Here is a 23,097-nt window from a genome sequence, read left to right as displayed (position 1 = left end):
TTTTCTTAAAACTAAAAGTGCTGATTATTTACAGCTTTTTTTGAGGGATCTAATTATTTACAGCCTGCTGCTGCCTTGCTCCATTTCGATCGATCCGGCATTCATTTCCTAGCTAGCTAAGCTAAACATCGCCAAGATTCTAAAACTTGATGGATCATGTGATGTGACGCCAGTGATAAAACTGCAGTACATGCAAAAGACCCATGCAAGTTTTTACTAGCTTGATCCTAAAAAATTTCACTCGTACCTTGCGCGCTTCCTCGATCCGCGAAAGTAGAAAATCGAATAAACTTCATGAGGAGCCTCAAACTTACAGGGTTGTCACGGCCCCCAACATTGCAGCCTGTTCGGTTGGCTGGTTCATATCGTTGCTGGTTCGTGAAGAACTACTGTTGGCTGGTTTGTGTGAGAGAAAAATACTGTTTCGACTGAAAATTTACGATCGTTTACGACAAGCCACAGCCAAACGAAGAGGCTGCAAAATGTTACTTTGGATTCCTAAATTTGTCCCAAATAGACCTTAACATAATAGCAACTCCAAGAGACTATATCTTTCATAATTGCTTGAAACAGAGATTTTAGTGAAAAAAGAACTATCCAACAACTTTTAAAATTGGTTATCTAATATAATAACTATTTTTATTTTGGATTTTCGCTAGCCAAAGGTAGAAAACGAGAATGACTCCATAGAGAACACACATGACATAGAAAAATTATTGGAGAGTATATAGAAAGTGATTTTTATACAAATGACTCTCCAAATGATGATTCAGAGATTGAGTTTTACATCGGCTCTTGGAGATGCTCTAACATGCTAACATGGACCCATCATATGGGGTCCACATATCAGATCCATCTATCTTTTCTCTTTCTCGCAGAGAGCCGCTGCCAAATAGCCATTAAAAAACGAGAGTCTAGAAGCCGGAGCCACCAAAACTATTACAAAACTATTACAAAACTATCAGTAAATATGTTTTTGACAAATGTTTCCACGTGATAAGCCAAAGGACCCTTTAAATCTCTTCCCTTCCTCCCTCTCCCTCCGAACACACGGTGCCCTTTCTCCTTTCTCCAAACACACGGTGTCATCATACAGAAAGAGCGCACGCGTAGAAAGAAAAAAACCAAGCCATGGTCGCTGCTCGGTGCGCTTCCCTTGTTCTCATGCTGCTGCTGTCCTGCTGCGGCGCCGCGTCCGCCGCCGCGGATGAGAAGCTGACCCACCTCCACTTCTACTTCCACGAGGTCGTCGCCGGCGCGCCCAACGCCACCGTCGTCAAAGTCGCCAGCCTGCACAAGTACGTCTCATATATATCGTTGACATTACTAACCACGCAGGGATCATGATGTGTACACTAAATTAAAGCTAGATGCGCGCGTGTGGCTGTGGCTGTCGTCGCTGCAGGGGCGCGCCGGCGTTCGGGGACGTGAACGTCTTCGACAACGTGCTGCGTGAAGGCCCGGACCCGGCGTCGCGGCTCATCGGCAGGGCGCAAGGCTTTGGGGTGAACGCGTCGCTGGACGGCTCCAGCATATTCTCGGCCATCGACTTTGTCTTCTCCGGCGACTACGGGGAGTACAGCGGCAGCACGCTGACGGCGCAGGGCCAGTTCGATCCGACGGGGGGACCCTCGGAGCGCAGCATCGTGGGCGGCACCGGCAAGCTCCGGTTCGCGCGAGGGTACATGAAGAGCAGGCTGGTGAGCTCCACCAACACCACCATCGTCGTCGTCTTCGACATGTACTTCACCCTGGCCCACTGATCGTCATTTCGTCCTTGCTTTCAGATTTGACTATGTTTGTACACTTGTCCGAATAAGCATTTGAACTGGTGGAATTTTATTCAATTTTCAGTATATTTTAATATAGTAATTCATACAAACAATTGCGACAAGCATGTGCAAGTCTCATGATTAATACATACGTACATGCCGACAGTAATACCCCAACATGCTCAATTTGTATGGGAAAAAAAACACCAGCAGAGAGGGATTTAGGTTGTATTCAGCCCAGCCACTGCTACATATATACTACATTTTTTAGGCGGCTGGAATAGGTTTGTAAAGGCGGCCATTTGGTTCGCCTGTGCTTGTTTGTCTCTAAAAAAAAATCAGAGGCAACTGTTTAGTCCGTCTCTACTTGCCTGTCTCTAGAAAAAAAAAGCGTTTTACAGATTTTGTAAATTGGACTAAAATATGATTTAGGTCATTTCTCCGTCTGTGGTCATTTGATATTTAAAAAAATCAAAATCTAAAAAAATAAAACATAATTTTTAGTTCTTTAATGGTTTCAAATGAAAATTTAATAAACTATGCAGATCTCTTCGAGTACTACAACGTAACTTTGGTTTATGTCGTTTGCCCTTCTAAGGTAATTTGAAAAGCTTAAAAGAATTGAATTTCAAGTTATGAAAATTTAAAACAATTTTTTTGGGATTTTAATGGTTTCAAATGAAAAGGTTGTCAACTAAAAAACTATAGTACTCGACGAGTGCTACAATTTGATATAAACTTGTCTTCATCCGACTTGATTTGAAAAATATATAAATTTTACAGCGTTGCATATATTTTTAGAGGCAGGCCAAATAGCTAATCGCCTCTATTTTTAGAGGCGACTGTAAAACCCAACCACCTCTAAAAATAGTACTACCTCTGTCCTCAAAAAGATGCAATTTTTGCATTACGAGAAATCAAACAATTTAAACTTTAACTAAAGTTATATAAAAAAAGTACTAACATTCATGATAAAAATAAGTACCATTAGATTTATTATGAAATATTTTCATAGTACATTTTATTGAAGACACAAATATCAATACTATTCATTATAAATTTGGTCAAATTTAAACTAGTTTGACTGACACAACTCCTATAGTTGCATTCTTTTATGGACGGAGTGAGTATTTTTTACAGGTAGTTTTGGGCTTTCCATCCACTTCTAAAAACATAGGGGATTTCTATAGGAGGCTGGGCCGCATCTAAAAGTCATTTTTTAGAGGCGAATTGGCTTAGAAACCATTTTAGAGGTGGACTTTGATAGAGGCACCTCTACACTAAAATAGACGCATCTCTAAAATGGTTTGTGTAGTAGTGAGTGCAAATGGCACGGAAGGCGCTATCATCATCCGTGCATGGTGTCCTACTCAAAGTAGTAGTGGAACGAAATGCAAGAGCAGGTAGGAGTTCGTAGCACTGGCGGAGCCAAGGGGGGCATGTATGACTTAATATTTTTTATTTATATTAAGAGGGATATTATATAAAATTCTTGTTATATATACCTATTAATATCTTCTAGATAATATAATCATACAAAACACAACTAGATAATAAAATTATCGCAATGAAAAAGACCGAGCCGGCCCCCCTAAGTATAATTCCTGATGGCCCCCCCCCCCCCCCCCCCCCCCCCCCCCCCCTGAGTATAAATCCTGGCTCCGTCAGTGGTTCGTAGTGCTGTCCTATGCCCCAAGAACACAGCTACACCAGAAGTAGTCGATGCTGATGAATTGGTATTTTTAGAGGCGAACTAGCTTAGAAACTTGAGTGCCCACATACCCGAGCAGATACGCCAGGAAGCCAGAACGGAGATGGTCGAGAGAAGCACAACAATAGCGTGATGGTGTTGGTAAGTACAGTTCATTATTAGTAACAGAAATCACTTAGAACACCAGGCTTATTTTGGTACCTAGGTGGAGAAACACAATCAAAACACCCTCAAGGTGAGTCAGACATTACACAGCAATCTAAAAGTCCTTGTGACATGTTCCGATGAAGGGTCATACATTTTACTGATCCCGATTAATCTTCTGTTGAGGTTCCAAACAATTCAGCACGGATTTGGTGCACAGTCGGTGTAGAACGAGAGACGAAGATCGAGAAACGCCGCTTGCATTTCATCACCATTTCTCTCGAGTTTTGCCTTTTTGGGTCGTCATTGTTTGCACCTGAGCATCCCGGCCTGCCCGCCTCTTGCGCTTCGGTTCAGCCCGAGACGCTCTTGCACAGTTGATCGGGGTATCCCTTGTTCGGTCAAAGACTCAAGGCCCATCCGAGAGCTGAGCTCGAACTCCACAAGATCAAGCGATGAGCCCACTGGGCCACATTCTAAATGCAGCACAGGAAAGAGCCGCAGCTGGTGGCACTTGGATCTGAGCGAGATGCGTCTCGTCATATTCATCACCTCCAGGCTTCAGCTCTCCCCATGGCGTCAGCATGGCTGTCCCTTGATCTTGTTCCTAATACTAATAATAATATAATATTACAATTAGGAGCAAACCGATTCAAATTTGCTGTTGCCATAGATATCAAGAGAAAACAATCGCTAGGCAGGCAGCCACAAATTTCAAATTTCTATACAAGCAAACAACTTCCACTGATCGATCGAAATTTTCTTAAAACTAAAAGTGCTGATTATTTACAGCTTTTTTTGAGGGATCTAATTATTTACAGCCTGCTGCTGCCTTGCTCCATTTCGATCGATCCGGCATTCATTTCCTAGCTAGCTAAGCTAAACATCGCCAAGATTCTAAAACTTGATGGATCATGTGATGTGACGCCAGTGATAAAACTGCAGTACATGCAAAAGACCCATGCAAGTTTTTACTAGCTTGATCCTAAAAAATTTCACTCGTACCTTGCGCGCTTCCTCGAGTCCGATTGTTCGTCCTCTCGCCACCGTCGCCCTTCTCTTCCTCTCCTCCTCCTCCTCTCCCTCAGTCCGCCCAGCAGCACCGCCCGCCGCCGGGACGACCTCGGCGGTGGCAAGTAGCTGGTCACCGGCGAAGTAGTCGTCGACGACGCCGAGAAGGCTCTCATCCACCTCCGGCTGTTCGTCGTCGTCCAGGAGGAACCGCTCCAGCTCGGCCACGTACGCCGACATGGCCTCGGCGTCGGCGTCGTCCCCCGCCGCCGGCGCCAGGGGCCCGTCGTACGTGACGCCGGAGTCCGACGACGACGACGACCCTGCTTCTTCTTCTTCCGCCCCGTCGCCGCAGTCGTCGTCGTCGCCGTGCCTGCAGTGGCTAACAATGTCGGCGTCGGAAAAGATGGCGGAGTAGTAAGCGCCGCCGCCGCGGAACTCTCGATCGTCGTCGGCCAGCAGGTCGAAATCCAAGGCTTGGATGACGTCGAAGTCGTCGATGTCGTCCACCAAATCCACGTCCGTGGCTGCTGCCATGTCAGTCGTCGTCGGTGAGGACTGACGACTGAGGAGAGAGCGCGCGGCTCGATCGGCCGGTCGCGTACGTGCTTCCAAGCAAGCTTGATTGAGGCCGCCGCTAGGCCGGGTGGGTGGTGGTGGTAGTGGATCGACTGCTGCTGGTGGTGGTGGACGTGGACGGGAGGCGGGCGTTTTTATAGGGGATGGATGGATCGGGGCGAGGTCGGTTCAATTCGGCTGGCGCGAGGGCGGTTCCTTATCCCGCACGGTTTTTTTAAATTTGAATTCGTGGTGGAGGGCAAGCGGAAGAAGAAGGAAGTTTCGGTGCGCCCGTTATGGCGAGGAGGCGAGTCCGTTGGCGTTCAGTTCGGGCGGCGTCTCGTTCGATCTCTATGTCGGTTACGGAGTCCTAGCTAGGGGCGTGGCGGTGCCGATCCACGATCTTGGTGGCGATATTGTTTCCTGTTTGCCAACGTGAGGTGACGTGTCCAGCTGTGGTTGACTGGTACATGGTTATTGCCATGGTGGCCTTCTGTTGGGTGTTTTGTTTTTCCTCCGTGTAGGCTTGGGAGATCGGATATGGAGGTTCATTCATGTACGTGAACCTAAACGTTTTGGTTTTTCTATAAATATATAGTTTTTACTATACATTTAGACCCCATTTGGATACAAAGTATTTTTGAAGTATTAGAGAAATACTATAGTTTTACAAATACTTTGGTTTTTAAAAGTTATTGGATGTTTGGATGCAATAAATCTTGTAGTCTTTAAAACCATGGTTTTGTTAAAACTGTAGTTTTTTTTTTTGGAGTTTTAGAAACTCCACTCATAATCTCTTTTTTCTAAATCATGGTTTTATGTCTCTTTTATCTATAAAACCACAGTTTTGAAATATTACAGTTTTTGAAAACCATATCATCCAAACAGTCCCTTAGTTTACATTGGTCCCGTTCGTTTGTCTTAAAAATGGCTTGTTTGGCTTCTTTTTTCAGCCGAAACAGTATTTTTCTCTCACAACAATTCAGCCGGAACAGTGTTTTTCAGCCAGTTTCAGCTAAGTTTCAGACCAGTGAACGGGGCCATTAGGTCTAGATACATAGGTACTTCCTTCTGTTGGCTGTTCGGCTGTTGGTTTTTACGGCCGATAGCCAACTGCGGCTGTTTTGTTGTGAGAAAAAAAAACATTGTACCATGACTGATAATCCGGGCTGATAAGTTTAAGTGAACAGGGGTATCTAGAAAAGCCAAAATATTATTAGAGGGAATAGTCTTTTTGGATGCTGAGGCAAAAAAAAAAGGTGGTGGGCTAAACACATACATAAGTAGTCGGCAAAGTAGTTTATCCCATACTGACTTAAGCTTGCTAACTTTCTTTTTTTTAATCACAGTACGCTCTTATACCAGGACTCCAAAATATTTTGATACTGAAAAAGCCATTGATGTATTGTAATGGACAGTGCATGTTGTCAAGCACTAAAAGAATAACACCATTAAATTGTACCATAGATTTAGAAAAAACGCAAGCATCATATTAAGTCAAGGGCTTGAACCCAATGGAGAGGTTCCACTAAGGTTGCCTTTCATTTGAATTTTGAAGACAATGGCCCCGTTCGCTGGTCTGAAACTTGGCTGAAAAACACTGTTCCGACTGATTTGTTGTGAGAGAAAAACACTGTTCGGCTGGTTTGATGAACAGTAACATGAGAGGGAATTCAGCCGGCTGGCTAGTCTGGTTCATACCAGCGAACGCTGCCAATGTGGGAAGAGACAATTCTATCCCGGATTTCTGGGATGATGAAATGGTCTCACTTCATTGTTGGATTGAAGAGATAGAGTCGTCTTTTGTGTTTGGCTGGAATAATGGAGAGGAAAAGGATAGATGACTATTTTGGATCCGCTAGCATTCTAATTGTGGGCCTAAATGTCAGCCTCGTTCATCTTCTTCCTCCTCAATCTATCCCGGAGAACAACGGTGGAAGCATCCTTGTCTCTACCGCCTGTTGAAAGGACCGAATTGATGTCCAAAGTAATATGAATGTGACTCAAGCACCCTAGATTATAATTTAGATTATAATAATACAACCATCAAATTATTGTAATCCTATAATCCATGTCAAACTTGGTTTTTCGATATTATAAGCCATTTGTACTCTAATTAACAATAATATATGGGAGTGGCTAGCGCCCGGACGTCCGGATGCTAGCCCCCGTTCGGATGTCGGCGCCGCTGCCCCCCATCCCGCGTCCCGTGCCTGCCCACCCACATCTCGCCCGATGCGCCTGCCGGCAAGCACATGGGGCCCACTTGTGCTAGTGGGGACTGCCTTCGCCTTCCCACGCCTGACACGGAGGCGAGACATCAAAAAGATGAGGAGGGAGATGCAACACACGATCTAGTTTTTAAACATCTAGATGCAACAATTGCAACATACATTTGAAAACAAATAAAACATTTGAAACATGCATCTGAAACTCTTGCAAAAACACTTAAAACCATTATAAACATACGCAACATCCAAATAAAACAATTGCACCATATGTGTGAAAACATATGCAACACTCAGATAAACACACTTCCAACTTGCAACATAAAAACACTTGCTGCAACAAAAGACTGAAACCACGATGAAACATTTTGGAACATACTGTTGTAACATATGTGTGAAAACATATGCAACATCCAAATCAAAACGCTTGCAACATACATCTGGAAACAGATGAAACATTTTAAACAAATGCTTGCAATGTGCCTCTGAAACACTTGCAACATATGCAACATGTGCAACATCCTCCGATCTACTTTTGCAACATCCATACGAAACAATTGCAACATACCTCTAAAACGTCTGAGAATAATTAAAACATACATTTGCAACATAGGGGGAGAGAGTCCTGGGCCAGTCAATTCCGGCCGATGGGGTGGGAGCCGGTGGTGAGCACCACTTAGCACCAACACCAGCGGCGTGCGCGAGCACTACCGCCACCAGCGTCGGGCTTGGCTCGGCGGCGACGGTGGGGGATGGGGAGCGGGGAGCGCCATGGCCACCGGGGTGGGGGGAGCTCAGTCGCCTAGACGAGAGAGGGCGCCACCGAGGGTGGGGAGGGCGCCGCGTCGGGGTGGGGGAGAGCTGCCCACTCCCCTACAACACCATCGCGTCATCTTCATGGATCTCGCCCGAGGCGAGTGGATCTCGCTCATGCTCCTTGGATCTCGTCGGGGTGGGGAAGAGGGCCGCTGGATCAGCGGGCGTTGGGGGCTCCTGGTGGGAGAGGACGCCGACCGTTGGTGCGTTGCAGCAGGTGATGAGGAGCGCGGAAGGGATAAGGACGTAGAGGAGGAAGCTAAGGGATAAGTTTTTTTTAATATACATGCGGACGGGAGCGAGTGGCGGGGGTAGTATTTCTTATAATCTATCTCTATAACCTAGACCTCTATATTATTATTATAATATAATCCACAATCTAAATCTAAATTATTATGATCTCATATGTAATCCAGATTACTATAATTCAATTAATATCAAACACTCTGCACGCCGCGTAGGCGTAGGCAGGCCTAGTTTAGGGCACCGGATGGCTAATCACCGATCACGCGCGCACAATAAAAATGGCAGAAGGTGCAAGTTATCTGCGTTGGGCCTTCTGTTGGGTGCATTTTCCCTTTGTGTGGGCCTAGGGAGAAGGGATCAGGCCGTAGCCCGTAGGTTCGAGTTGGCCCGAAACAGATTTCTGGTGGTCCATACTAGGCTTGCTGTCGCTGACTCTGTTCCTTCGTCTTATATTCTCTTAATTAACCTCTTCTTAATCTCTTTGTTATCTTCTGTTTGGATGTAAAATATTTTTAGAATTTTTATGGCACTACGAAACCAAAGATTTCACCAAATCGTGTATTTTTTTTCTTAAGCTAAAGTACTTTGCGTCCGAGACTTTTTAGAGTTTTATTAGAAAGCTTCAATAGGTACATTTTTTTTTCTATATAAACCATGAAACCATAGTTTCGCACATCTCCACTAGTTGTTCCGAAACCTACAGCTTGATGCCACGGTTCCTCAAACTCGAATTTATTTCAAAATTGGCCTGTTTTTTTCTTTCCTATTTATTTGGATATACGTACCACGCCAGATCGAGCATGCCATGCATGCGGCCAGTCATCGAGTGACACGAGAGGCTCACATCAACATGGATGCTGCATTATTATTGGCCGTGCACGTATGAGCGTATGAGTACGACTCGGTGCTCTCCTTGAGCGCTGGACATGCATGCAACAACCGATCGGCTATCGAGAGAGGGATCGGGGTCGACGTCGCGACTGCACCGATGACGCGCTGCACTGCTGCATGCATATGCACACTTGGGCGCTCATGCGGCTTGTGTGACCGTGCGCCTGCACGCAGAGAGGCCGTGCGTGCGAATCCAGATCCAGTTGTTGGGATACTCTCTTGATCGTGCGCGCATGGCATGCCGTGGCTCACTCGCCGCCATGCGAATGAACGCGAAAGCGGCGCAACGTACGGCGGGAGAGCGCGCGAGATATTCCTAGTCCTAGGGGGAAAAACGGCGGGAGCGGGAGATCACACATTGCATTGCAACGAAGGACCCTTTGGGTTCGTGACAGTTGACACGGACGGACGAACCTGAGCCGAAGCGATGCGCATGCTCCCGGCCACGGCGGGCTACATCAACTGTGCGGTCGCTCGCCGATGTGCAGGCTCTCGGTCACGACGAGGGCGACGAGGCCACGGTTGCCGACAGCGTCCGTCGGCGAGGAAGCTGCTGAAGAATCCATCTAGCTAGGATGTTGCAGCTGGGGAGTGGGGACTGCTCTGCATGCGACACCGATTAGAGGTCCAACACCTTGACCGTTGAGTCGTGCCGGTTGTGATCTGAGGACTGCATGTATTACTGAAGCTTACACAAAATATCTAGCAGACGTGTTGTTCGGATGACATCGTTTTGGCAAACTATGGTATCACAAAAACTGTAGTTTTATAATTCAAAGAGATACAAAACTATGGTTACTAATTTAGAAAAAAAAAAAGAGAGAGAGATCATAGGTGGAATTTTCAAAACTTCGAAAATACTATAGTTTTGACAAAACTATAGTTTTATTAGAAGCTAGTGTTTATGTTAACCAAACTCCCATCAGCTTTTTGAAAATAAAAGTATTTTGTGAGATCGTTTGAGATGGTCCGAGGTACTAGCTTTCTGGCTATCCCATGTCCCAAATCGCGCTTTGATGTAGTCTATTTTTTTAAGGTCGTTTTGTGTCTTGCGTTGTCCGGTCGTCTTTTGTATTAGCCTTTATTTTTCTTAAGATATATATAAAAAAGTAGATGTTGGTGGATTTCTACTTAAAAAGAGTAGTTGTTGCGTTGGTGGGCTTCAAAACACCCATTTTCCCCTACAAAACTATCGCTGCCAACAACCGGATACCATATACCACCATCGATCATGTCCAGCTGATATTGAATAATGCATGAACACCCATAATTAAACAATAGAAGAGTATCGATATGGGTTTTGTGCTGGTCAATTTTTTTTAAATTTAATTAGATTTATAGAAAATATTAGTAATATTTTATCTTTACTAAATTTATTATAAAAATATTTTCAGCAACATATCTAGTGATATTAATTTTGCACCATTAAAATTAATATTTTTTAATATATATTTGATCAAAGTTAAATATTTGACTTGTCAGGAAATGAGATGATTTTTTTTTTGCGGTGGAGGATTTACTGAGAAATGAAAATGACGTTCTTCTTTTTGGAATGGAGGAAACTCCGTAACCACGAGAGCACGGGTCGCTTTAACTCCTAGTTGCACACGGCCAGACCCTGTCACCTCGTCGACAACTGCCCCAAATTAAATCCATCGATGAATGAAAAAAAGAAAGAGGACGACACTAGCTACGTACGTACTCCCTCAGTCCCACGACAGAAGTCGTTATGGAATATGTGTGGTCAAACTAGTTGATTAGGTTTGTAGAAAATACGTGCAATATTTATATCTCTAAATAAATTTATTATAAAAATATATTCAACGATCTATCTAATGACACTAATTATATGTTATAAATATTAAGGCCCCGTTTGGTCGGGCTCCGACGGCTCCGGCTCCTGCCTATCGGCCGCTGGGCGGCCGACACCCGGTTGCTGTTCACCGGAGCCGTTTTTCTCTCCCATAATTTCCTTTTTCACTGACACAACCGGAGCCGGAGAAGCTCATTTTTCTGGCTCCGCGGCTCCAGCTCCTGTAAGCACCTGTCGGCCGCCGACACCTGGCTACAGTGCAGGAGCCAGAGCCCGTGGAGCCCGGCCAAACGAGGCCTAATATAATATTTTTTTATATATAATTAGTTAAAGTTAAAAAAACTGACTTCTCGTAAAACGAGAACGACTTCTGTGTTTCAAGAGAGGGAGCATGTCAGTACATCACGCAGCAGGACACGGCCGACAAGAATTTTCCTACCACCGAAAAAATGTCAACTATCTGGACTAGCACCGATGTCAACTATCTGGACTAGCATAGCTAGCGGTCATAAGTAACGCGGCGGCTGCGTCGATAAATGTCATTCAAGTCTTCGTTGCACAATACGCCCAAAAAAAAGTCTTCGTTGCACAAGACAAGTAGTCAGTGCCAGGTGTGGTGTGGTGCGCATCCAGGAGAAGTAGTCAGTGCCAGGTGTGGTGTGGTGCGCATCCAGGAGACCAGGAGGCACGTATGAAAGCGCGCTTAGTTTCCTTCTCATCGACCGTTCCATACACTCGGTAGCAATAAACAAAAACAACACGGATCCGTAGACTTCACTTTTTGGCACCGGTTCACATGCAGTAGACCTCCTAGTTGACACGTATGTGCGATTGAGGATTTTACACACCGTCATGCAGTGACGAAGACAGAAAAAAATTTAGGAGAGGCTGAACAAAAGAATAGAGGTTTTTTTATCTTCTTTTAACCTTAGCCCCTCCTACCTAATACATGCATGCATAAAATTTTAAGAGAGGACTTAGGAAAACTCCACGTGCTCAGGATGGGTAGGGGGGGCTGAAGTCCCCCTAGCCCTACCGCTGGCTACGTCCCTGCCGTCACGTACCATGAAGCCGATCCACACGTATTCAGCTGGTACGAACTCGGATTCATGGACTACCTAGCTAGCTTGTACTTACTACCAATTTACCAAAACTCGTGTCGACTAGGCATACGACACCTGGCACGTATTAGAGGTCTGGGAAATGCAGGAGGAGGAAGTTGCTTTTAGAATTAGTTAATAAACATTCTTTTGATTGCATCTGCTTACAGGAAACCATTAAGTCTTCTTTTATAAATAGAGAGTTAGAGAGGTTCGCTGGCTAGAAGGATATGTTTTGGTCCTGGTTGCCTTGTTCTGGATATTCAGGTGGTTTGCTCATGGGTGTGGATAAAGAGCTGGCTATAGTTACAGCTGAAGATGTGGGTAATTTTTACCAATGTTTCAATCTTACCATGAAGGCAGATGGTTTTCAGTGGGTGATTTTCAATGTATATGGCCCTGCTCATGATAATAGAAAGTTGAGTTCTTGGAAGAGATTCAAGCTAAAGTTCAGTCGGTGGAATGCCCTATGATTTTTGGGCGGAGATTTTAATTTGGTGAGAAGAATTGAGGAAAAATCTAATGGAAATGTGCATGTTCAGATGATGGAGGCATTTAATGAAATGATCAATAATACAGCTCTCAGGGAACTTCACAAGACTAGAAGTCGTTTTACCTGGACAAACAGACAAAATCCTCCGATTATGTGTGTTCTAGATAGAGTTTTGGTGTCGAATGCTTGGGAAGATAAGTTTACTCTGACGTCGGTGGTAACTGGTCCGAGGCTAGGATCAGATCATAACCCTCTTATAGTGGATACGGGAGGCAATGTGCCAGGTCAGCAATTTTATTTCAGATTTAGTGCTCATTGGCTCCAACAGGAGGGGTTCAGAGAATGGGTGAGAGATAAATGGCCTTCAAGGTTTAAATACGATCCTTTAGATCATTGGCATGTGATTTCAAGTAAGTTGAGGAGAGCTATAAAAGTCTGGGGTCAGAATCTGGATAGCCGGAGAAGAAAATAGAAGGAAGAAATTATTAGAAGAATTGCCATATTGGATGATTGGAGTGAGGAAAGGGAACTGACTCATTTGGAGTGGGAGGAAAGACATGCTTTGGATCAAACTTTTAACCAGATGCTGTTAGAAGAAGAGTTACAATGGCAAAGAAGAGGTGGTGAGAAATGGCTGTTGGCTGGTGACTCAAATTCTAGCTACTTTCACAAATGTGCTAATGGCAGGAGAAGAAAAATGCATATTTCAATGCTGGAGGTGAATGGTCAAGAAGTGGTTGAGCCTGGCAGCCTTAGAGATCACATTACGGAGTACTATAAAAAATTGTTTCGGAGTGAAGAGGTGGCTGATATGCATTTGGACATGGATCTTTGGCCGAGTTATCGGCAAATTCAGCAAGAAGAGAATGAGTTTTTGACTAGACTCTTCTCTTTAGAAGAACTTGATGTGGTGATTAAGGAGATGAAAAATAATATGTCTCCAGGCCCGGATGGTTTTTCAATAGAATTTTTCAAAGCTTTTTGGAATATGATAAGAGGGGATATCAAAGAAATGCTAGATAGATTATATGATGGGCAGTTGGAGCTGTGTAGACTAAACTATGGAGTTATTATTCTGTTACCTAAGGTTAAACCGGTGAATAGTGTCAAATAATTTAGACCGATTTGCCTTTTAAATGTAATATACAAGATTATCACCAAAACTCTCACTGTAAGGCTCTCATCAGTGGTTGGTAGGGTGGTGAGTATTTTTCAAACAACTTTTATACCTGGAAGAAATATTTTAGAGGGAGTGGTGATCCTGTAGGAGGTGATGCATGAACTTAAGGATACAAAAACAAGTGGGGTTATCATCAAGTTGAATTTTGAAAAAGCGTATAATAGAGTTAATTGGAATTTTTTAGAGGAAGTTCTTCATAGAAAAGGGTTTGATATGAAATGGATTCAATGGATGAATAAAGTTGTTAGAGGGGGAAAGGTGTGCATTGATCTGAATGGTGAAAGAGGGGACTATTTTAGAAGCTTCAAAGGACTTAGACAGGGTGATCCATTGTCTCCGCTGTTGTTTAACCTTGTAGCAGATGCCCTTTCTGCTATGTTATCGAGAGTCTGTGCTGCTGGGATGATTAAGGGGCTTGTACAACACTTAGTTGAAGGAGGGTTAACACACTTACAGTATGCTGATGATACTATTCTGCTCCTGCAGTTTGATTTACAAACTTTGTGAAATGTTAGAGTAATTCTATCTTGCTATGAGGCTATGTCAGGAATGAAGATAAACTTTGAGAAAAGTGAGATTTTCTCAGTAGGATTGTCTGCAGTGGAGATGAATGTTGCAGCAGAGATGTTGGGATGTAAAAGTGGAGTTCTTCCGATGAAATATCTAGGAATGTCGGTTAGTTGTCATAAGATATCAAAAGCACAAATGAGTTATGTTTGTGAGAAGACAGAGAAAAGACTAGGAACTTGGCAATGTGAGTATCTGTCATCAGGGGGAAAATCCGTTTTGATTGATTCTTGTCTGTCTAGCTTACCCATGTACACGATGGGTGTGTATCAGTTATATAAAGGCAATTTTCAGAGGTTGGATTCTATTAGAGCTAGATTCTTCTGGGAAGGGACAAGTAAGAAAAGGAAGTATCATATGGTTAAGTGGAAAGCTCTAAACAGGCCAAAGCAGTTTGGAGGTCTTGGTTTTATGGACATTAGAGTTATGAATACTTGTTTACTTGGTAAATGGATTGACAAGCTTGAAAGAGGAGATAATAGTTTGTGTTGTAGCATATTGAGAAACAAATATTTGGGCCACAAAAGTATTTTTCAAGTCAGAAATAGGAAGAGCTCTCAATTCTGGAAATCTTTGTTGGATGTCAGAAAGTGGTTTCAAATGGGAAGGTGTATTAGGATAAAATCAGGGATGCAAACAAGGTTTTGGCATGATTGTTGGTTAGAAGACTGTGTACTGAAAGTAATCTTTCCTAACCTATTTCATATTGCTGTTCGCCAAGACCTGGAGGTGGCAGAGGCCTGGGTGGAAGGTCAGTGGTTTTTAGAATTTAGAAGGCAGTTGAATGGAATTTTGTGGGAAGAATGGAGCAATCTGATGTTGTTGTTAGATGAAGTTTCTTTGTTAGATGGCAGAGATGAGGTGTTTTGGGCTTTAGAGAGATCTCAGCAGTATTCAGCAAAATCACTTTATAACTTGATGACCTTTGGAGGGGTTCAAGATGTGCAAATGATGCTTATCTAGAAATGTAATATTCCTTTGAAGGCTAAAATTTTCTTATGGATGGCCATACATGATAGAATCCAGTGTGGGGTCCAACTGAAGAAGAAGAAATGGTCTAGACCGGAGGAATGTTTTAGTTGTGATAGACTTGAAACGTCGGATCATATTCTGTTCCAATGCCCCATTGCTGTTTTCTTGTGGTCATTTTTCGTGAAAGTCTTAGTTGGCCATTGTCGCCAACAAGTTGTTCAGCGCTTTTTTAGAGATCTTGACAAAACTTAGAGGAAAAAAACAGCAGGTAACATTGTTCTTATGTGTAGGGGCGTTATGGACTATCTGGAAGGCGCGCAATGATGTGGTGTTTAACAAGAAGACGATGACTTCCCCGGTGGCAATCATTTACAAGACGTTGATGGTGGTGAAATCTTGGCGTCCGCTCTTGAAGCCCAATCTGAAGCATGTGGCGAACGAGATGATAAATCTAGTTGCTTCTAATGCCACTGTGGCAATGTAACTGTGGCGAGTGGTTGTCTTTTGTCTGCTTTTGTTGGTCCGAATGTTGGTGGTTCAAACTTGCTGTTTGGGTTTAGAGGTCTGATGATAGATCTTTTGATGTGTAGTTTATAGAGTTCGTTGAAGGGTTTAGTGCTTCATCTGTAACCTGGTTTTCCTAGCAGGATCTTGGGCTTTCATTAAGCTTTCAATAAAAGCCGGGTGAATGCCTTTGATCTAAAAAAACTAGGCATACGACGATCGTATGAACGAAGAAAAGAAATGCTTATTCCGTTACGTTATCCAGGAATTCCAATGCATTCTCTTAAGTTGTCAAATAAGAATTGGAATTTAGTGAAAGAGAGTTTTCAAAAAAAACTTAGTAGCTGGAAAGAGAAATCATATCTTCCGATGGAGGCTGTGTTGATTAACTCGGTTCTACCTAGTATATATGTTCATGTTCATGGTGTCCTTTTTGAGAAGTGACGACTTGTGGATTGGTCAGCAACCTTTAAAAGTGAAGTTTCCGGCCTTACAGATTAGTAAGAAGAAAGGGAGATTCGATAGCCAAAGTGCTAAGCAAGACCCCTTTGAACATATCGTTTAGAAGGGCGTTATTCGGTGAAAGGTTAGATGAATGGTTGAATTTGGTCTCCTTAGTTGTGCCCGCAAATTTGAATGGGAATAAGGATAGGTTTCTATGGCGGTTGAGGAAAAATGGTGAATTTTCGAATCAATCTTTATATAGGAAGATCATGAAGGAGACGTTTGGTGGGAAAAAATTATTCTGGAAGGCAAAGCTCCCATTGAAAATAAAGATTTTTCTCTGGTATATTTAAAAAGAAGGGTTGTACTTACAAAAGATAACTTGTTAAAAGGGGTGGAAAGGTGACGTAGCTTTTGTGGTTTAAAGGAGATAGTGAGACATCTCTTTTTTGAGTGTCCTATGCTGAGATTCACGTGGAATGTGTTGTTCATCACTTTCAATATTCAACCACCCAAAAATAATATTCACTTTATTTGGCTCGTGGCTTAGGAATCTTAGTCCAAGTTCACGAAGCCAGATGATTGTGAGTTTGGCGGCGATGTGCTAGGCTTTTTGGTTGAATAGAATGATACAATGTTCGATAAGTAGAGATTGGTCATTCGGACCTTTTCTGGTACCAATCGGTTGTACCCCCGCTGGTGAATGTGGAAGGCCGAAATACTTTTATTCTTTAATCTAAAAAAAGGCTGGTTCAAGTCATGCTTTCCAAAGTTCTAATCTCCTATAAACTATATTTCCTATTAGAGACGGTTGTAGATTCTCTGTTGTTGCTAGAAATTAAATCAGCAATTTATAGAGATGGCTGCCTCTGCTCATCTATTGCTGGAAATCAGAAATAATCCAAAAAGTCATAAATTCAGGGAGGACTCTCCAGGTGGCCACACTTTCGTGGTCATAAGTCACACGATTTTTCATGTAAAGACAAGCGTGCTACACGTCGGAGATTAGTAAGAAGAAAGGGAGATTCGATAGCCAAAGTGCTAAGCAAGACCCCTTTGAACATATCGTTTAGAAGAGCGTTAGTCGGTGAAAGGTTAGATGAATGGTTGAATTTGGTCTCCTTAGTTGTGCTCGCAAATTTGAATGGGAATAAGGATAGGTTTCTATGGCGGTTGAGGAAAATGGTGAATTTTCGACTCAATCTTTATATAGGAAGATCATGAAGAAGGAGACGTTTGGTGGGAAAAATTATTCTGGAAGGCAAAGCTCCCATTGAAAATAAAGATTTTTCTCTGGTATATTTAAAAAGAAGGGTCGTACTTACAAAAGATAACTTGTTAAAAGGGGTGGAAAGGTGGCGTAGCTTTTGTGGTTTAAAGGAGATAGTGAGACATCTCTTTTTGAGTGTCCTATGCTGAGATTCATGTGGAATGTGTTGTTCGTCACTTTCAATATTCAACCACCCAAAAATAATATTCACTTTATTTGGCTCGTGGCTTAGGAATCTTAGTCCAAGTTCACGAAGCCAGATGATTGTTAGTTTGGCAGCGATGTGCTGGGCTTTTCGGTTGAATAGAACGATACAATGTTCGATAAGTAGAGAGTGGTTGTTCGGACCTTTTCTGGTACCAATCGGTTGTACCCCCGCTGGTGAATGTGGAAGGCCGAAATACTTTTATTCTTTAATCTAAAAAAAGGCTGGTTCAAGTCATGCTTTCCAAAGTTCTAATCTCCTATAAACTATATTTCCTATTAGAAACGGTTGTAGATTCTCTTTTGTTGCTAGAAATTAAATCAGCAATTTATAGAGATGGCCGCCTCTGCTCATCTATTGCTAGAAATCAGAAATAATCCAAAAAGTCATAAATTCAGGGAGGCCTCGCCAAGTGGCCACACTTTTGTGGTCATAAGTCACACGATTTTTCAGGTAAAGACAAACGCGCTACACGTCGTCCGGGACTCGAACCTGAGACATGTGGCATCACCTGTAACTCCTCTAACCATTCCACCCCAAAGTCACTTATGTCCCTTTATTACCTTTACCTGATTTTGAAATGGGTATTTGGAACCCTAAACAAATTCCAATGGAAAAAATATTCAACTACAAAGTTGTCGATACAGTGGAGTACTATAACTTTGGTTTTGGTCATTTCTTCATCCGAGGTCATTTGGAAATTTGAATTTCAAATGTGAAAAATTCAAACATAATGTTCCGTGGATAAATGATTTCAAATGAAATAGTTGTCAACTACAGAGTTTTATAACTCTTCGAGATCTACAACTTTAGTTTTTGTCATTTATCATTTAAAAAATTCAAATTCTAATATGTGAGGACTTCAAACCAAAATTTTGCACCATATATTACTTTAAATGAAAAAGTTCTCAACTGCAATATTTTATATCTTTTCAAGATCTATAACTTTGGTTTGGTTGCTTTTCTATCCGATAGATCATTTGAAAAAAAATCAAATATTTAAATTTCAAAATGCGAGGACTTCAAACAAAATTTACTGGATCCAAATGAATTCAAAAATAAAAAAATATCAACTACAAAGTTATAGAATCTCTTTGAGATATACAACTTTGATATTAAGTTTGTCTTCATTCGACTACATTTGGAAAAGTTATGAAATTTACTGTGTTGCACCTATTTTTAGAAATGGTTCTAGATCTAGCCGCCTCTAGAAATTGATTTTTTAGAAGCAGCTCTAGGTCCATTCGCCACTATACCACACCCATCTTTAGCGTCGTATGGGAGTCGTTAAAAGTAGCAATTTACTGTCAAAAGGTCGGACGTTAAAGATTTTTAACATACGGTCGGTCGTTATATCTTATTTTCACAACAAACTGTTGGTCGCTAATTCTATCTTGCTTCATCGTTGGACAGTTTGTCGTTATATGCTAGTTGTAACGACCAACGAACCGTTGCTATGAATGGGCTGGACTCGCGCACCAATCTAGCTGGATCACATTTGGCCCAGCCTGCTAACTCTCCATGAGCCCCACAGCGGCCTGGTCTGCTATGTTGCCAGATGTGACACGGCCGTCTGATCGGATCGAATGGTCCACGCCATCCCTCAGCCGCTCAAAACTAGTAACAGCTGACCTCCTCCAAACCCTACAAATTAGTTTCTCCCACACACGCAGCAGCGGCGGCAGCGACCGAGCGCTCGCGTGCACGGGCACGGTGGCAGCGACCGAGCGCTCGCGTGCACGGGCACGGTGGCGGTGGCGGCAGCGGCGGGGACACACCCATGCCCGTGTGCTCGCGGCTGGGCCAAAGCCGACAACACGCAGGAGAAGACAGGCGCCGCAATGCTCCGCCATCCACGACATCTCGGTTGTTATATGTACAACACAGCATCCAACGGTCGGTCGTTAAAAGTTGGTTAGTCGTTAAAGATTTATAACGACGCCAGTATCAACGTCAGATACAAGGGTCGTTAAAAAGATATAACGACCGATCGTATGTCGTTGAAATGACTTTTAACGACCCACTGGCCGATGCTAAAAATAGGCTGTGGTATAGTGCGCTTAGACTTCCCTTTGTAGAGGCGTCTGCATCTAGAACCAGCTCTAAAGATAAGGACATCTGTAGAGGTGGCTAAAAATAATAATCATTCCATAAATGTAAGACAGGGAGGTCATGGCGCGCTGGGAGCAGGGGCCGTGTCACGGCTGGGGGCTGGCGTGGGCGCGGGCACGAGGGCAGGCGCGGCGTGGGGGAGGGCGCGGGCACGGGCCGTGGACAGCCGGGGCTACGCGCGGCGGCGGGCGCGGCGGTACGGCAGCACTGGCGGCGCCCTGGCTCAAGAGCGGTAGAGAGAGAGGAAGAGAGAAAAGAAGGGAGGGCCCACATGTAAGACAAGGCTTGGCGCCAATAACCACGGCGCCAAGATCTATGGCGCCAAGATCTATCACGCCAAGGTGCCTGCTAAGTCACCGCCACATCCGCACCGAGCCCAAGACCTAGGCGCCAAAATCTATGGCGCTGAGACGTGTAAGCTCCACACCACCAACGATGGCACCGAGCTAAGGGTCCAGATTTTGAAAGCATATCTCCAGGGGCATATTTGTGAAAAAATTCAAAAAAGGGCTAAAAAAACAAAAAAATCGGCCCCGCGGGCAACTCACCCCCAATCCTGTCGATCTCCTTCCATCCTTCGAATCCCCCAAATTTAGCTATAGATCCCTGCTCATCCTGCCCTGATCTACTGATTGGTGGGTCGCTTCATGCTCCAGAGGTGGTAAGCGACTCTCGGCGTCGTGGTGAAGAAGCTCCAGTCCCCGCTGCATCTCAGCCCTCGCTGGAGGATGTCGTGGAGGCGGCCATCCCTATTGGTGATTCGGCTGCTGGTGTGACTGGAAGCCAGCTCCAGCTAGGCTCTGATGCCTCGTCGGATGAGTTCTCTGTCGATGGCGGTGTCGATGGCGGATCCACGGCTGCCAGCGGCGCGTGCTCGAGGGGTCACTGGGCCTCCTCCCTCTCCCCTCACGCCACCCCCTTCTTCCTAGCCAAGCGATTGGCGGGCAGATCCAAGGCGCTATGTTGGGACATGGACTCCTATGCTGGCTCCAACGACGACGACTACGAGTCCTCCGCCACTCCCTCAACGTACCTGGATGCCGCCCGTCGGGCCCTTAGGGCCACGACCATGGATGCGTCCGCAGCGCCTGATGGAGGGGAGATCCCCAGCGGAGGTCCCGCGATGGACATCCACCCAGCTGGCAGCATGAGGAGGCGGCGCCGCGGTCGTCGAGCAAAGGCCAAAGGCGACCCCGACCAACCAGCGGTGCAGCCTCCCCAGCCTCCTCCGACTGCCCAAGGACCCACACGACAGCATCCGGTGGCAAAGACGATCGCTTGGGTGCCCGCGCACCAACGCCTCGGGCCGCGCTGGGCTGGGCGGGTGCCTGCGCACCAACGCTTCGACGCCTGACGCCGTAGGATGAAGGAAAATGCTCCTGCAGGATGTGGGCCGCCGGTCGCTTGGGCGACAGCCGGCCCTAGGGCAACCAGCCGCGGAACGTCGTCTCCCGGTGGAGCTCCACGGCCGCTGCCTCAACTGTCTCTCTTACAGCCACCGGGTTGCAACCTACCACCTTCCTCGCCGCTGCATCAGATGCCATCGGTTCCGTCATCTGGCAAAGGACTGCAAGCGGCCCAGGGTCGAGAACATGAAAGCGGGTGGCCGGGGTTCGGACGGTCGCTTTGTGCGTGCCAGGCGTCAGCACTGGCGCTGGCATAGGAGGTACCGGCGTTGGTCGAGGGTAAACACTACAGACCCCACCGACTCCTCCGTCCACGCTGCAGCCGACCGCGGTGAGCCAGCCAACTACACCGACTCCTGCGACGTCGCTACAGTCGACCACGGCGAGCTGGGCAGCGGGGCGCGTCTTCTTGGGCACAACTCGTCGACGCTGACCATGGGGCCTCCCAACTGGCTCCCTGGTCGTGACATCATGGACGACCCGATGTTGGGGGAGTTTGTTGCTTCTCTAGCCGCTAGTCGGATCACCACGTGCCCTACACTTGACCACCTAGCTTCAACTCCGGCGGCCACCTAGTTGGAGGTTGGGGCCAAGGCGGCGGTCACTTGCGTCTGCAATTGCAGGTAGCAGACGCTGTCCCAGCTTGCCGACTCGGAGTTGTCGACGCCACCTCCATGCCCTTCTCAGTGGGATGTGGAATCGCACGAAGGACAGGGTAGGTCTCGGTCTCCTAAGGCCGAGTCACCTCGTCGCAGTGCCCGTCTCACGGCCAAACCCCTTCAGGCGTCCGTTGCCTTAGGTGGGCCTTGCTCTGGGCAAGGAGTCCTCAATGTTCAGCAAGATTCAGTCGCTGACATTACGCGCAGGATCCTGGATAGAGTCTGCTTGCCTCTCCAAACTCTTGTGCTTCGGGGAAGGCCTGTCCTCCGGGTTGCTCGGGCCCAACCCAGTGTCGGCTCGCCTAGGGAGTCGAGGTTTTCTTTAGGCTTGTGTTTTTTTCGCCCTCGGTTCTTGTTTCAGTTGTTCTTCTTTCTTTTTTTGTGTTTTTGGTTCTCCTTCTCTCTGGTAAGCTTGGCGCTTACTAATGAGTGGGTAACTTGTAATGTACTTCTATTTTCTCTTAATGAAATACGTGCCTATAAGTGGCACGGTCACAAAAAAAAACCACAAAAAGGATATGCAGAAGAAAAGCCTCTTGAATCTTGATTCAACAAAATATCTCATTTTTGCGTATATACACACTTTATCCAATGGAATAAATGTACAAAATGCATATAATTAAGTAATAAAAACAAAATATTGAACACTGTTGTAGATTAATTTATCCAAAAAATAATCGTATAAATGATGACATATCGTTAAGTGTGAATGCTATCGCTTGAAAATGAATGTGCCAATTATATGAAGAAACTAATAAATGTACAATATAATGTAAGATTGAGCAAACGGTGTACCGCAGAGGCCGCCACATGAACCGTTGGATTTTCCGATCCGACTGCTGGCACACGATGTACCGCAGAGGCCGCCGCATGGACCGTTGGATTTTCCGATCCGACTGCTGGCACACGATGTATCGCAGAGGACGCCGCATCCAAGATCCAAGGACCAAGGACCAAGGACCAAGGACCAAGGGCACCAAACCGCCCCGAGCCCC

General features: G+C 45.0%; 2 protein-coding genes across 2 annotated transcripts; one reads left to right on the top strand and one right to left on the bottom strand.

Moving 5' to 3' along the window:
- Positions 1-1,061: 1,061 nt before the first annotated feature.
- On the top strand, positions 1,062-1,833 carry LOC136495310 (dirigent protein 1-like). The gene is made up of 2 exons (XM_066491267.1): positions 1,062-1,298; positions 1,406-1,833. Exons 1-2 carry the CDS (start codon positions 1,132-1,134, stop codon positions 1,761-1,763), a joined length of 525 nt encoding a protein of 174 aa, XP_066347364.1. The 5' UTR covers positions 1,062-1,131; the 3' UTR covers positions 1,764-1,833.
- A 1,844-nt stretch (positions 1,834-3,677) lies between these two features.
- Positions 3,678-5,309, bottom strand: LOC136498542 (uncharacterized). Its single transcript, XM_066494448.1, has 2 exons — positions 4,633-5,309; positions 3,678-4,240 (listed from the first exon to the last, which is right to left on the bottom strand). The coding sequence occupies exons 1-2, from the start codon at positions 5,173-5,175 to the stop codon at positions 4,235-4,237; spliced, it is 549 nt and encodes a 182-aa protein (XP_066350545.1). The 5' UTR covers positions 5,176-5,309; the 3' UTR covers positions 3,678-4,234.
- Positions 5,310-23,097: the final 17,788 nt, after the last annotated feature.

This window comes from Miscanthus floridulus, chromosome 12, assembly GCF_019320115.1.
Source record: "Miscanthus floridulus cultivar M001 chromosome 12, ASM1932011v1, whole genome shotgun sequence".
Taxonomy (NCBI): Eukaryota; Viridiplantae; Streptophyta; class Magnoliopsida; order Poales; family Poaceae; genus Miscanthus; species Miscanthus floridulus.
Note: the sequence above shows the minus strand (reverse complement) of the source record. Positions and strands in the feature narration are given on the sequence as shown.

Coding starts and splice junctions, on each gene's coding strand:
- LOC136495310 (XM_066491267.1), top strand. CDS start 1,132: ATGGTCGCTGCTCGGTGCGCTTCCCTTGTTCTCATGCTGCTGCTGTCC. Junction 1,299..1,405: donor AAAGTCGCCAGCCTGCACAA/GTACGTCTCATA, acceptor TCGTCGCTGCAG/GGGCGCGCCGGCGTTCGGGG.
- LOC136498542 (XM_066494448.1), bottom strand. CDS start 5,175: ATGGCAGCAGCCACGGACGTGGATTTGGTGGACGACATCGACGACTTC.